The sequence below is a fragment of the Terrapene carolina genome, unplaced genomic scaffold (genome assembly GCF_002925995.2).
Source record: "Terrapene carolina triunguis isolate 2854851 unplaced genomic scaffold, T_m_triunguis-2.0 Scaffold30, whole genome shotgun sequence".
NCBI classification, from domain to species: Eukaryota; Metazoa; Chordata; order Testudines; family Emydidae; genus Terrapene; species Terrapene triunguis.
In genome coordinates this window covers 7631801-7644625 of record NW_020664381.1, presented here as the reverse complement: position 1 = coordinate 7644625, position 12825 = coordinate 7631801, and the positions used below count along the sequence as shown (strand labels likewise).

The 12825-nt window shown below is 39.5% G+C and overlaps 1 protein-coding gene across 4 annotated transcripts in view; it reads right to left on the bottom strand.

Moving 5' to 3' along the window:
• Positions 1-3385: 3385 nt before the first annotated feature.
• Positions 3386-12825, bottom strand: part of LOC113405007 (quinone oxidoreductase-like protein 1) — a 28109-nt gene continuing 18669 nt past the window's right edge. For all 4 annotated transcript variants that reach the window (XM_026651340.1, XM_026651339.2, XM_026651333.2 and 1 more), the window contains 6 exons: positions 11827-11847; positions 9634-9732; positions 8407-8528; positions 7761-7866; positions 4467-4512; positions 3386-3770 (listed from right to left, as the gene is read on the bottom strand). In XM_026651340.1, coding sequence (XP_026507125.1) covers positions 3671-3770; positions 4467-4512; positions 7761-7866; positions 8407-8528; positions 9634-9732; positions 11827-11847 — 494 coding nt within the window. In that variant the 3' untranslated portion in view covers positions 3386-3670. The remainder of the gene's footprint in view (positions 3771-4466; positions 4513-7760; positions 7867-8406; positions 8529-9633; positions 9733-11826; positions 11848-12825) is intronic.

Sequence of the window (12825 nt, the reverse complement as noted above, 5' to 3'; positions counted from 1 at the left end):
TTGCAATTTCAAACTGGAATCAATGTCTATACATTTACGCTTTTGAGTTACAGGGAGTGCTGTAGGACTGATGTCAAAACTGGGAGGGGGAAAAAACTCACTAAAAGTACCAAGATGCTATTTTGCAACAATACCACATTTATCCGATATGTAAATAAAATGGTTGGTATGGTGTGGGCAGCAGCTATATTTATCTGATAATGGGAGTCTGGAAAATTCCAAATGCTTCAAACAAGATGGGCAGAATGTGAGCCCAATTAAGCTTTTGAAAGAAGGAAGGTCTCCTACCCACATCAAGCACCAAAGGAAACAGGTTGTAATCAAAAGTAGAGGGGAAAATGGTCTACCAGATATTAAAATAGGAGGCTATACACTTGTGTTCTTATATTATTCAACCACAAATACTGTGTAGGTACTGGCTAAGTAGCAGCAGTTTACTACTCCTTTTGCTTGTTATATATGTAATGGTACTCGAAGGGAGAATCTGGGTTCCGCTTTTCACCAGCACAAGCTATTTTGATCTGCTCCTGTTACACTCCTTCAGTTCTCTGTCTGACTTTAGACTATATTTCCAAACTGCACCAATGTTTTCCATTCCAGTGAAGAGTCCAACCCACCCTAATATTAATGATAATCTCTTTAAAGATATTAGGAAGACAGCTCACTCTTGCCCAAGGAAAAATATGAATATAAGAGTAATACAGAGGAAAAAAAGATTTATTTGAAGATATATCAAAGCCATTAATTACAGGCTATTTACACAGTAGCCTTACATGTTTACTAGAATGATATATGCTAAAAGAAGCAGAAATGTTATCTAAAGGGCTAGAACAGGGAGGAGTCTTTCACACCTGGGCCTTGTCTACCCAAGTGATTTTCCTGGCATTAGTTTAGCACTGGTGCCACTGCACTGTTGTGGAGTGAGCTAGTGTAGACCCAATGCAGACATTTTTATCACTGTGTCAAAAAACCTACAGCTATCCAGAGACTGAGGCCACAGAGACAGATGAATTCAACACTTCTTTGGACAGACTAAAGCAAGTGTGTCGTGCTGACCAAAACCGCTAGATGAATATCCAAAGCAGATGCCATTCTGCCTACCAGATCTTAGAAGGCTCTGCTGCACTCGGAGGAGAGGAGAAAGCAGTCAAGCCAGCCTCATCAGGAGCTGTGGTAGAAGTAGCAGCTTAGAAGCCTAACCGGTTCTTCCTCCAAGAAAGTGTCCAAATCCATATCTGGCAGCACCTCTGACTTAGTAGACTAGACGAGGCTGAAAAATCCCTTTAGGAGCCTTCTTCTTCTTTAGTGGAAGAGACTTTCTAGGGAGGACAACAGGAGCTGCTGGGTGCTCAACACTTTTGAGAATCGGGTCTCTTTATTCAGATGTTTAAATATGGATTTAGGAGCCTAGCTTTCGGCTCCTATTTTTGAAAAACTTGGCATAAGTCTACACTAATAGCTTTAGACTAATTTTAGGCTCTATACAAGTATATCTAAGCTAACACTCCATAGAGAAAGAGAATGAATTAATTTCATAACTGCTCATGTTGATGGAGAGAGGAACTAAGGGATAGTTAAAAGGGGTGGGGCATTTATACCATCAGTCTATTGTATGTAGAGTTTGAGGGACATGCATATACCCCCTAACCATCACTTACTGCTTTAAAAGTTTCCAAGGACATACGTGTTGGCATGCCACTCCTATAGTGTGTGGGGCTGTGGAGGAAATGTCAAGGAGACTATGCTGTCACACAATGGACCTAGTTCATTCAAATTCACCAAAACAATTTGCAAAATGCTTTCCCCCCCACTTATGAGACCAACAGTCAAAATGTACAGAGTACGGTAAAAAAAATAATCAGACTGATAGTTCTAGGACCTAGAAGTCTCTCAATTCTTTTTTCCCTTTGCAATTTTATTGTTACTTTTCTAGTTTTGTTAAACCGATTCCATCTTTGTCATTACATTTTTATTTCCATTCCCTCTATTCTCTCTCCTTTTATTTTGTAGGCATTGAAACTGAAATGAAAGTGACAGGAGAATAAATAATAAATATAATACACTGCTGAATATACCATGGGTTCAAGACTGATTTCAAATAAGAGAGCTCAATGCCTTAAAGTAATTTTATATGTGTATGTTCTGTATGAAATAGTACCTGTTCTCAAGCTTGCATTATATCACAAACGGAAAAATGAGATTTTTTTCGTACTTCTTATAACCTGCATTATGTGATTTACTGAGGACATGCGATAATCCCAGTGACTAGTAAAACAGCATACCAAGGTAAATTGACATACTGTTAAGGTACAGTAGAGAGAAAAGGTAGGTAAGGTAATAACTTTTATTGGACCAAATTCTGTTGGTGAGAGAGAGACACTTTTGAACTTACACAGAGCTCTTCTTCAGGTCTGGAGGAAAAAAAACAAAAAAAGTCCCAGATTTGAAGAACAGTTCTATGTAAACTCAAAAGTTTCTTTCTTTCACCAACAGAAGTTGGCCCAATAAAAGATATTACCTCACCCACCCTGTCTTTCTAATATCCTGGGACAAACACAGCTACAACAACACTGCATGCTGTTACTCGGGATTAAATCTAACAATGTAATACCTAGATGTCAAAGTGCAAGTGCTCACAGTTTGAACCATCCCCTCCGACAACGATATTTAGATTAATAGAGCAGTTGGGTACAATGTGCTTCAGATCTCAAGCAGTAACAAGCAGTGAAGCTGTAGACCTCATTGAAAGAGCTGTAGGTTTTTCCTTGAGGATGGATGCTGGTGTGTGTGGTGGTAGAAAGGAGAATGGTGTTGGACAAGCTGATCTCATGAACATTAGTATATGACTAGTTAATCTTAACGAGCAAAAGTGAAAGGGTGTAAATGAAAGAACACAGAAGGTGTTTTAGGAATGATGTCAGAGATGGAAATCCAGTTTACATTTCCTACTCTTTAGCCATATAAAAAGGAACAAAGTCTATGTGCAATAAAGTGCATTGAACATTAACATGAATTGAACACTAAAGCGAAAGACTGACCTCATATCTGCGTAATCTTTCATTCACATTTGTCTACCTTAATTTTATAGCTATATAAAAGTGTGATGTTATGAAATGGTTGTAGAACAGTAATTCAAATCTTAAAGGGACATGATAAACTTGAAAACAAATCAGTCTGAAAAAAAACCAAAAAAACCCAACCTTGTTACAAACAAGTTGTGCCTACCCCTAGAATCCCTCTGCCAGTTTTGCTAGTTTTACTACTACATTTTCCAAATTTTAATATTTTTCTCTTCCCTGTTTAAAAAGAGTATGTCAGAGACTGAAGCAGACTATTCAGATAGTGTAGAATGCAAAAAATAAAACTGATCAGAAAAAATGTTTTTTCCTCTAACCCCAAAATAATCTTAGATGTTACTTATAACAGTAATAGGAGGGAAAAATCAGACAGATGTGATTTTTAAGTTAATGGTATCTCTTTAAAGTTGTTGATGGAATCATTCTATTAGATTTGATACAGAGAAACTAAAAGTCTCAGTACCAAAACATTCACAGCCCAGACACTATCTTCAGACACTAGCTACAGAACTATTTGAAGTTGTACACCAATTTACTTCTCAAATATATTACATATCTCTGTCTCCCAGTCTTAGAAACAAGGAAATTGTGCTTCAGAATTGGATGACTTGTCTTTTTCTTGCTTGATTCTTCTGAACTATTTCCATAGAAACTTTGGCTTCATACAATGGGACTGGTTCATCCAACTGAGGCCTAAAAGGGAGCAATCTGTCAGAATTGTCTGGTGTGCATGCTCAGATCAATAAGAAACATTCCAAGACTATTGCTGTAGACTTTACATTTTACAATGTCAACTTTACTCCTTAAACAAAATGAAAATGTTATAGCTCTGCTAGGATCCCTGGAAAAACTGCAGAGCTGTAAAGCAAACAGGAAACAGAAGTTTAATTCAAGATATCCTGAATTTTTTTTTGGTGGGGGGAGGGCTACTCTTCCCACTCTCTGTGTAAGCAGTGAGGGATCTCCCTTTTCCCACTTATGACAGCCTCAAGTTCTATTGACTCCATCATTCTTCTGACAGAGGAAGCCTAGAAAGATCTCCATTTAGAGCCAGCAACACTCTTCAGTCAGGTACTGTTGAGCACCACAAGGTATTCTCTCCCCCCAAGGAAAGAATGTGCTGCCTCTGTTGGATTTCCAAGCAGTGCTGATCCAAGGAGAGAAAAACCAGGAATTGGACCCAAGTCTTCCATGTGGTAATACTTCAGGCTAGCCACACGGATAGACCATAAATAGTTTCATATAAATGATTCAGTAGAATTTTTCTCATAACGTAGCACTTTGAGTTGACAGTATAGGTGGCAAGAGTTTTCTGAAGAATAGTTATTTCTCAGGTTAAAAACTCAGTATTAATCAGAGTTTGTTTTCACTATGGTACTTCTGTCTTACCTGAAAATACTATTTGATAACTTCTCCATCACATCTTCTAAGATACGTATCTGAGAGGGCTGTTAAGGTAACAATATATACACAAGGGGCTGATCTTTAAGTCCACAGTTCTGCAATTAGATTTGCCCTGGGCAGATCCATGCATCTGTGCAGAGCACCCAGGGTCAGAGCTTAGATGAGATGATTTAAAGACTGAAAATAAAGTTAATCTGAGGTCCGTTTGATTATGTGTTACAAACTATGCTTCCTAAAACAAAATAAACAAGGCAGGTAGACGAATGTACCCTCTAACAAATACATCATCAGTTGATCTGCCACAGTACCTAGGAGTTCTAGTGCTGTATCATAACAATTTTAAAAATAAAACTTAAGTTTTACATGATCTGTATGATGTTACACCACTAGTTACAATGTCCATCATTAAACAGAGCATGGTGGTTCCCACTCTTTGGAAAATAAGTAAGTATGATAAATTTTGGTATGAGTAATCTGTATGAATGATGGATAGCTAGTTGTCTGAGGTAAAAATCAAGACAAGTCTGGGAGCAGAAAAACACGTGAAGCAGAACATATGGATTTACTAAACTCTCAAGGACATGCACAGTGTATAAATGCTGTGCACATTTTCAAGAAATCTATTTTATTTGAACTAATCAGCAACACTCATATCAATGGGAAAAAGAGGGTTTTACTAAGACTATGTCTACTTTACAGACATTACAGCGGCACAGCTTCAGCTATGCCATTGCAAGGTCTCCCATTTAGCTGCTCTATGCTGACGGGAGAGAGCTCTCCTGCTGGCATAATGAAATCATCCCCAATGAGTGGCGGTAGCTATGTCAGTGGGAGAGTGTCTCCCGCCGACATAGCCCTGTCCACACCGGTGACCAGTGAAACTTATGTCAGTCAAGGGTGTCGTTTTTTTTCCATACTCCTGACTGACAAAAGTTTTACCGACAAAAGTGCTAGCATAGTCATAGTGGTAGTCTTTAGTATTTTTGCCAGTCACCAGAAAATGTAACTTGGATTCATTCAATTTTAAGAGTAATCAATTTAGTATTCAAAATGTAAGCCATTTCAACCTGATCTCCATAGGATCTCTTCCCATGTTTTTTTTCTGCAATATGTTCACAGTGCACAGATCACATACATATGTTCAATGTTTTGATATAACAATTCAAGGTAATGCTGTTATTCTGTTTGAACAACTTGTGGTAAATAAAGTATGCTCCTTGATTATAGGCCAACATAAGAGCTTACAAATAAATCCTGTTTGTTTAGTTAGTTTAAGAGCTAAGAACACAAATTGTATTTCTCAGAATTATTAGTCATTTTTAAATCAGGAAAATTAATAGAGCTGCACTGAAGTGGAATGTCAACAAATAACTTTTTAAAAAGGATATTCATGATTACTTGTTTCCCCACCCACACATCAATGTTCATGTAGACAAGCCCTTTGGTGTGCTTAACTTTGGTTAAACTATTGTGCAATTTAGTTGGGGGAGGGGGACTTCCTTTGCTCCAAGAGTCTCAATGTAGTTAACTCCCTTTTAGAATCCAGAGACTTAATCCTTACATTCCTATTCTGCTGAACTGCAAAAATGATTCAGCAGATCTCATGTTCTGCAGTGCTGTGCAGAAACAAGGAGGGACCTTAAAACCATCATTAAATTTGCAACAAAAGGTAGATATTGTTTTTTATAAAAAGAGCCACTCATCTCTCCAGCAGCGCACACATGCGCACAGACACACAGGGCTCAATAGAATGTAGGTACATAGAATTTGCAAATAGGGTACGATTTCTTAAAGTACAGTCCTTATGAAGACAAAATTAGAACAATGAGTTATTAAATATTTCAGTTTAGTCATTACAATGCAAAAGTTAAGGTTTGTAGATGATAAAATTAATGCCTAGAAGAATGGAGAACAAGTAATCCCTACAATTTAAAAGCACAGACAAGATTTGATTTAAGGTGCCAGATCCTCAGCTGGTGTAATTCAACACAACTACATTGCCTTCTATGGAGTTAAGCTGATTTACACTGGTTGAAGATCTGGGCCCTAATACTTTACTTTCTTCAAAATATTTGTTTTAGTTTTCTGTTCTGTTTTTCCCAAAGTACAGTAACTCCTCACTTAATGTCGTCCTGGTTAGTGTTGTTTCGTTGTTACGTCACTGATCTATTAGAGAACATACTCATTTAAAGTTGCACAATGTTTGTTTATAACATTGTTTGGCTGCCGCCTGGTGGCGAGTTGGGGCTTGGAACCAGGGTGGGCTGGCAGCCCCCCATCAGCTCCCCTCCACCACCACCACCAGCACCTCCTGCCCACTGGCGGGCCCCGCAAATCAGCAAATCTCCCCTCCCTCCCTGTGCCTCCTGCCTGCAGCAATCAGCTGTTTCGCGGCATTCAGGAGGCTGTGGGGGGAGGAGGGAGTGGGGAGGAGCAAGGACGCAGCGCGCTCGGGGGGAGAGGTGGAGTGGGGGCGGGCACAGGGCAGAGCTGGGGGTTGAGCACCCCCTAGCACTTTGGAAAGTTGGCGCCTCTGCAGCTGTGCATGTGTTGTCCGGAGGAGGGAGTGGTGCGCTCCAGCGGGATAGCGTGGGTTCATCATCATGTTTAGTTTCCACAGGGAAGTGTTTGCAGCCACTGCCATGTGTCTATTGTCTCCTCCCTCCCTCGGTGCTGCCTTGTAGAGTGTGAGGCTACATTAACAATAACGTGTTAACCCTTGAGGGCTCAGCCGAGTGCTAGTTCATCATTTAGGAGCAAGGCATTCCCTGGGAAATATCCCACCTGATATCAACACAGTTGCTTTAGGAGAAGCTCAGGGAGCTCATTAGCAGGTCCCCAGAAAATCCTCTGATTAGAACTCGTTTAAAACTTATGCTGTATATGTATATAATCTTTTTTGTCTGGCGAAAAAAATTTCCCTGGAACCTAACCCCCCCATTTACATTAATTCTTATGGGGATTCACTTAACATCATTTTGCTTAAAGTCGCATTTTTCAAGGATATAACTACAACGTTAAGCGAGGAGATACTGTATACACTTAGAGGGAATCTACATAAAAAGTCTGGTCATAGCAATAATGAAATATACATAAAATGATATTCCAAACAATGGTTAGTATGTTTCTGAAGTAGCAAAACATTTAACCACATGGTTAAAATTTAGCATATGCTTAGGTGCTTTGTTAGATTAGAGTATATACTAGTAGTTTTCTCGTAATTTTCCCCTCTCACAAGCAGATTACTGGTTAGCGTCTAAAATCACCATTAAAGGATATAAAGATACTTCCCTTGTTGCACATTTGACAAATTCCATACTTCATCATTCAGAAAAGAGACTGTGGCTCCCTTAAGAAACAAGCAATGGCTATCTGGAGGGTCCAACTTAAACAAATTAATGGAAACATCATTACATTTTCTCAAATGAAAATGGTATGAGCCAATCAGATTACCGGATGGTTGATTTATATTTACTGCTAAAAGATGAGAAAAAACCCTTCCAAATCTATCAGAAATGAACTGATTCATAATAGTTACAACAGTGTAATTTTTCTGAAAAAATGGTACTTGTACGACTGGCAAATCAGTTCAATACTTTGAGCCAAATAGAATGAACCCTTCAATAATAGCGTATCCATGCTATTATAGTAATTTCTTCTCTACACCACCACCACTCATACAAAATGACACTGTGATTTGTTATATGATAGAAATAAAAGACATTTATTAATGTTATCCCGGGATAAATACTTGCTGCGGCTTTGGAAGTAAACGTCAAGGTTTGTGTGCTTGTGCATGTGTGTGCACAAACGGATGGATATTATTTTAGCAGTGGGAGACCATTCATCTGAGAGACAGAGTTCTATGGACATTTGGTCTAAAATACTCTGTGGTTAAGAGTAACTTGCAGTATTTTGTCCTTACCTGGAGGTTTTTCTCTGTGGTTACCCAGTGTCCTCCAACACTAAGAAGTGTAATGATATCATGTTTGTGTGGCAGCAGTTGCGGTTTTAATGTTGACTCATCTTCTTTACTGTATAATCTCACTTTAAAAAACAAAAGGAATACAAATTATGTACAATGCCTAACAAAATAAATTTTATGTTCAGTTTCCGCTTTATCAGAAAAATGTGTTCTGCATATATAAGAAACAGAATCTCATGAAGATTTCTCACTGAAAAGCACGACTTGTACATTTTACATTTTCCTTATTCTTGTTTTTTCAGTTCAGTCTTAAATTGACTCTGAACGTATTTTTAATGGGGTGAAAAACTGTTTTTGAGATACACAGTTTGCAGATCAGTGTAGTAGAATACAGACCAAAACAGATGCATGGCAGTGATTAAATACAGCTGAAAATGTTTTTAGTGAAATATATGCAAAAGCAGAACCTCTATGAAGCAATACCAGTAACATTATATTAATATATATTCCTTTTAATAAATAAGAGCTCAGTGGAAGTTTTTCTAGAAAGTCCCACAAATGTTTTAATTACCATTAAATAGTAATAAAACCTGTTAACTATAAAGTAAGTCATATTCTCAGCATAGGAGGTTTATTCATATTCACTCTGGGCTTTAATGCTCATGCAAGGTGCTGAATGACAGCACTGGAGATTTATGTCCTTATTTTATCCACTAAACAGCAAAAACAGCAGTAGTACAAATTTCCTCCATGCTGATTCCTTTTCAAACTAAAAGAAAAGATATCAGGCAGGATTTAGAAGATGAATTTTATTTATTTTAATGATCAAAAAAGTCCCAGTTTTAGTCATTCAGCATCATATATTGTCCATGGGAAATAAGTTATTTGCAACATAACTGTCCAAGGAGTTTTATTTAAAAGTAACGTAATTAGTAAAATGTTCACTTAACTAGTAATATAATTAGTAAAATGTTTACTTAATAACTAATACTAATCTGTATGACTGTGTAGTAATACCAGATACTTCCATTAAAGGGTGACATAATCTCATACGCTTAAGAAGGTTTGGCATTCAGAGGCACAAGTGCATTTGCACATTGTGGGAGAACAGACACACAATTGTTGTTTATTATGTAAGTGTGTTTTTTAATTGACGTGTTTTGCAATTTGTCAAAAATAAAAATATTTAATACCACTCAGCAGAACAATTCTGCAGCAGTTACAAACCTCCAGCATCTAGGACAATATCCACTCCCAGCCCGCCTGTTTCCTCCAAACAGCTTTCTGCCACATCAATCTTACCATTTGAGACATCAATGACTCGAGCTAGACAGGACAGGAAGTTTGGTCAGTTACAGTAAGAATCTAGAACTTAAACCCAAAGCAGAACACATACAAATGGAGTTTCTATTCTTTAAAATGAGCTATGAACAAAATTGCAGCAAAGCAAAGAAGTCCAGCAGTTTCTATTCTCCAAATTATTTAAGACCAGTGATTGAATTTACTTAAACCAAACGACTACAGTATATTTAACAGCATTTAAGCTCAAAATGAAATATATAGTGGTGTTTATGACAAGACAGCATAAAAAAAAAAATCTATCAGTGATCAAAATTAGATGATGATAGAGGTAATTAGCTATACCAGGGGTTCTCAAACTTCATTGCACCGAGACCTCCTTCTGACAACAAAAATTACTACATGACCCCAGGAGAGGGGACTGAAGCCTGAGTGGGTGGGGGAGCCAAAGCAGAAGTCCAAAGGCTTTAGTCTCAGGCAGGGGGCTTGTAATCTGAGTCCTGCTGCCCAGCGCTGAAGCCCTCAGGCTTTGGCCCCGGGCTGTGGGGCTCGGGCTTTGGCCCCCAGCAAGTTTAATGGAGTTGCCAGGGCTAGCTTAGAACGGGGTCACGACCCACAGTTTGAGAACCACTGAGCTATATTATAGAAGCAATATGGACTAGAAGAGTGGTCTCCATACTCTGGGACTCACCCCCCTAGCGGGGCGCGGAGGAATGTTCAGGAAGGTGTGGCTGGGCCTGGGCCAGCCCACATGGGGGACGGGGAGCGAGTGGCTCTTAGCCCCACTCTGGCCCCTGCTTGGCTCTGGCCCTGCCCCCAACCCCAGCTGCGGCCCTGCAAGCCTGGCTCCCGGCCCCCGACCACGGCCCAGCTCCCGGTGGGGATGGGGGAGAGAGGGGTGAGGACAGGTTCCATTATGGGAAAGGGGAGGGATGTGATGGGAAAAAAATGGGGTAACTTGCCTAGAGGAATGATCAGAAAGTCATAATTTTTAATCATGGTTGTGTCACTGACTTGCTTTGTGGATTTGAGCAAGTCACTTGATCGCATTGCATCATTATCCTCATCTAAAATAACCTTGCAATAATGATAACACTTAATTACCTACCTAACAGAAATGCTGTGAAGATTAACATATTAAATTTTTTATATAGATTTTAACCTGTATAGTGCTATTACACAATATCACGTTAAAGAATGCTTTCTTGCTCTCTTTTCAAAGCTTTATTGAAGAAAAAGGTGTTGATAAGGTTTATGTTGCACCAACTATCCAGTAGCTCAGGGGTGGGCAAAGTTTTTGGCCCGAGGACCACATCTGGGAATATAAATTGTATGGTGGGCCATTAATGCTCACAAAATTGGGGTTGGGGTGTGGGAGGGGGTGAGGGCTCTGGTTGGGGGTGTGGGCTTGGGGGGGGCTGGGGATGAGGAGTTTGGGGTGTAGGAGGGTGCTCTGGGCTGGGACTGAGGGATTCGGAGGGCGGGAGGGGGATCAGGGCTGGGGCAGGGGGCTGGGGTGCAGGGAGAGGCTCAGGGGTGCAGGCTCTGAGCGGTGCTTACCTCAAGTGGCTCCTGGAAGCAGTGGCTTATCCCTTCTCCGGCCCCTACGTAGAGGCATGGCCAGGCGGCTCTGCACGCTGCCCCATCCGCAGGCACCGCCCCTGCAGCTCCCATTGGAGCGCCGGAAGGGGCCACTGGAGCGCATAGGAGCCGGAGCCGGGCCATGCCACAGCTTCCAGGAGCTGCATGGTGCGGCCCCCGATCCTGCGCCCCGGCTGGACAGCGGGAGCTCGCAGGCCGGCTTAAAATGGCTTGTGGGCCGGGTCCGGCCTGCGGGCCGTAGTTTGCCCACCCCTGCAGTAGCTGTTTACATACAGTTATGAAAGTAAGACTGAAATCTCCAATTCCAGTTGCTGGAAATCAAGAACAATTAGGGTACAGAAGTAGCCAATTTAAACTTTTTTCCAGCTTGTGGAATAAAATAGACATTTCTATTTAAATAAGCTGCATCAGTAAAGTTTTTGCACTTTAAATTAACATAACTGAAATAATTACAAATAAAATTGGAGGTACATATCCAAAACATAAGAGATTAAACTAAAATTTGCAAAGTGAACTTACCAATTAAAGGTTGCCTCGTGCCTTTTTGATATTAAGGAAGAAAAAAGGAGAGAAGAAGAAGAAGGTGTGAAGCAGGCATTTAGAAGAGTCAGTAAATGAAAAAAAACAACCAAACTTAGTTAGGAATTGTAGTGAGGCAGAGTGGCCTTCCTTTAAGCCTGACTGTTACTGAAAAATTGCTTACTTTCTCATTTTTACCATATAATTATAAAATAAATCAATATGAATATAAATATTGTACTTATATTTCAGTGTATAGTATATAGAGCAGTATAAACAAGTCATTGTCTGTATGAAATTTTAGTTTATACGGATTTCGCTAGTGCTTTTTATGTAGCCTGTTGTAAAACTAGACAACTATCTAGATGAGTTGATGTACCTGCTGGAAGACTTCTGTGTACCCCCAGGGGAACGTGTACCTATGGTTGAGAACTACTATGCTAGAGTATCAGTTGTTTCAGGGGATGCATCTTGGGTACCCTACTATTTCTTTCATTCATTAATCAAAATGATGCCATGACTGAGAGCATAATTCAACATGGTATAAAAAGAAACAAGTATAAATTCTGTAACAGACATATTTCAAAATTATTTAACATCTATTTTAAAAAGCTGGTGATTGGTAACCAATTGTGAGGTGGCAGTCTAGTTATTTGTCTAAAATGTGAAGTGACAGTCTAGTTATTTGGAACCACTTCATTCACACACAGAACATTTAGTGCTATATTCAATGAGTATTTATAAATTTTGAACTTTAGGTCAATGTGCTCCAGCCTATAATTCAAATGTGTTAGTCACAACCCTGTTTAAACCCACTTCTTGCCGGCAAGGTGCAATAACAATTTTTCAACCAGTGCAGACAAGGCTTATCTGTGAAATAAACCATTTTACAAAATCAAAGATCCTCCATAGTTTATAGAAATTAAAAAAAAAACTCAATATTTATTACAAGGTTCACCAAGTCTTCTCTGACCAGCACAATCACATTAGCTCTCTAGA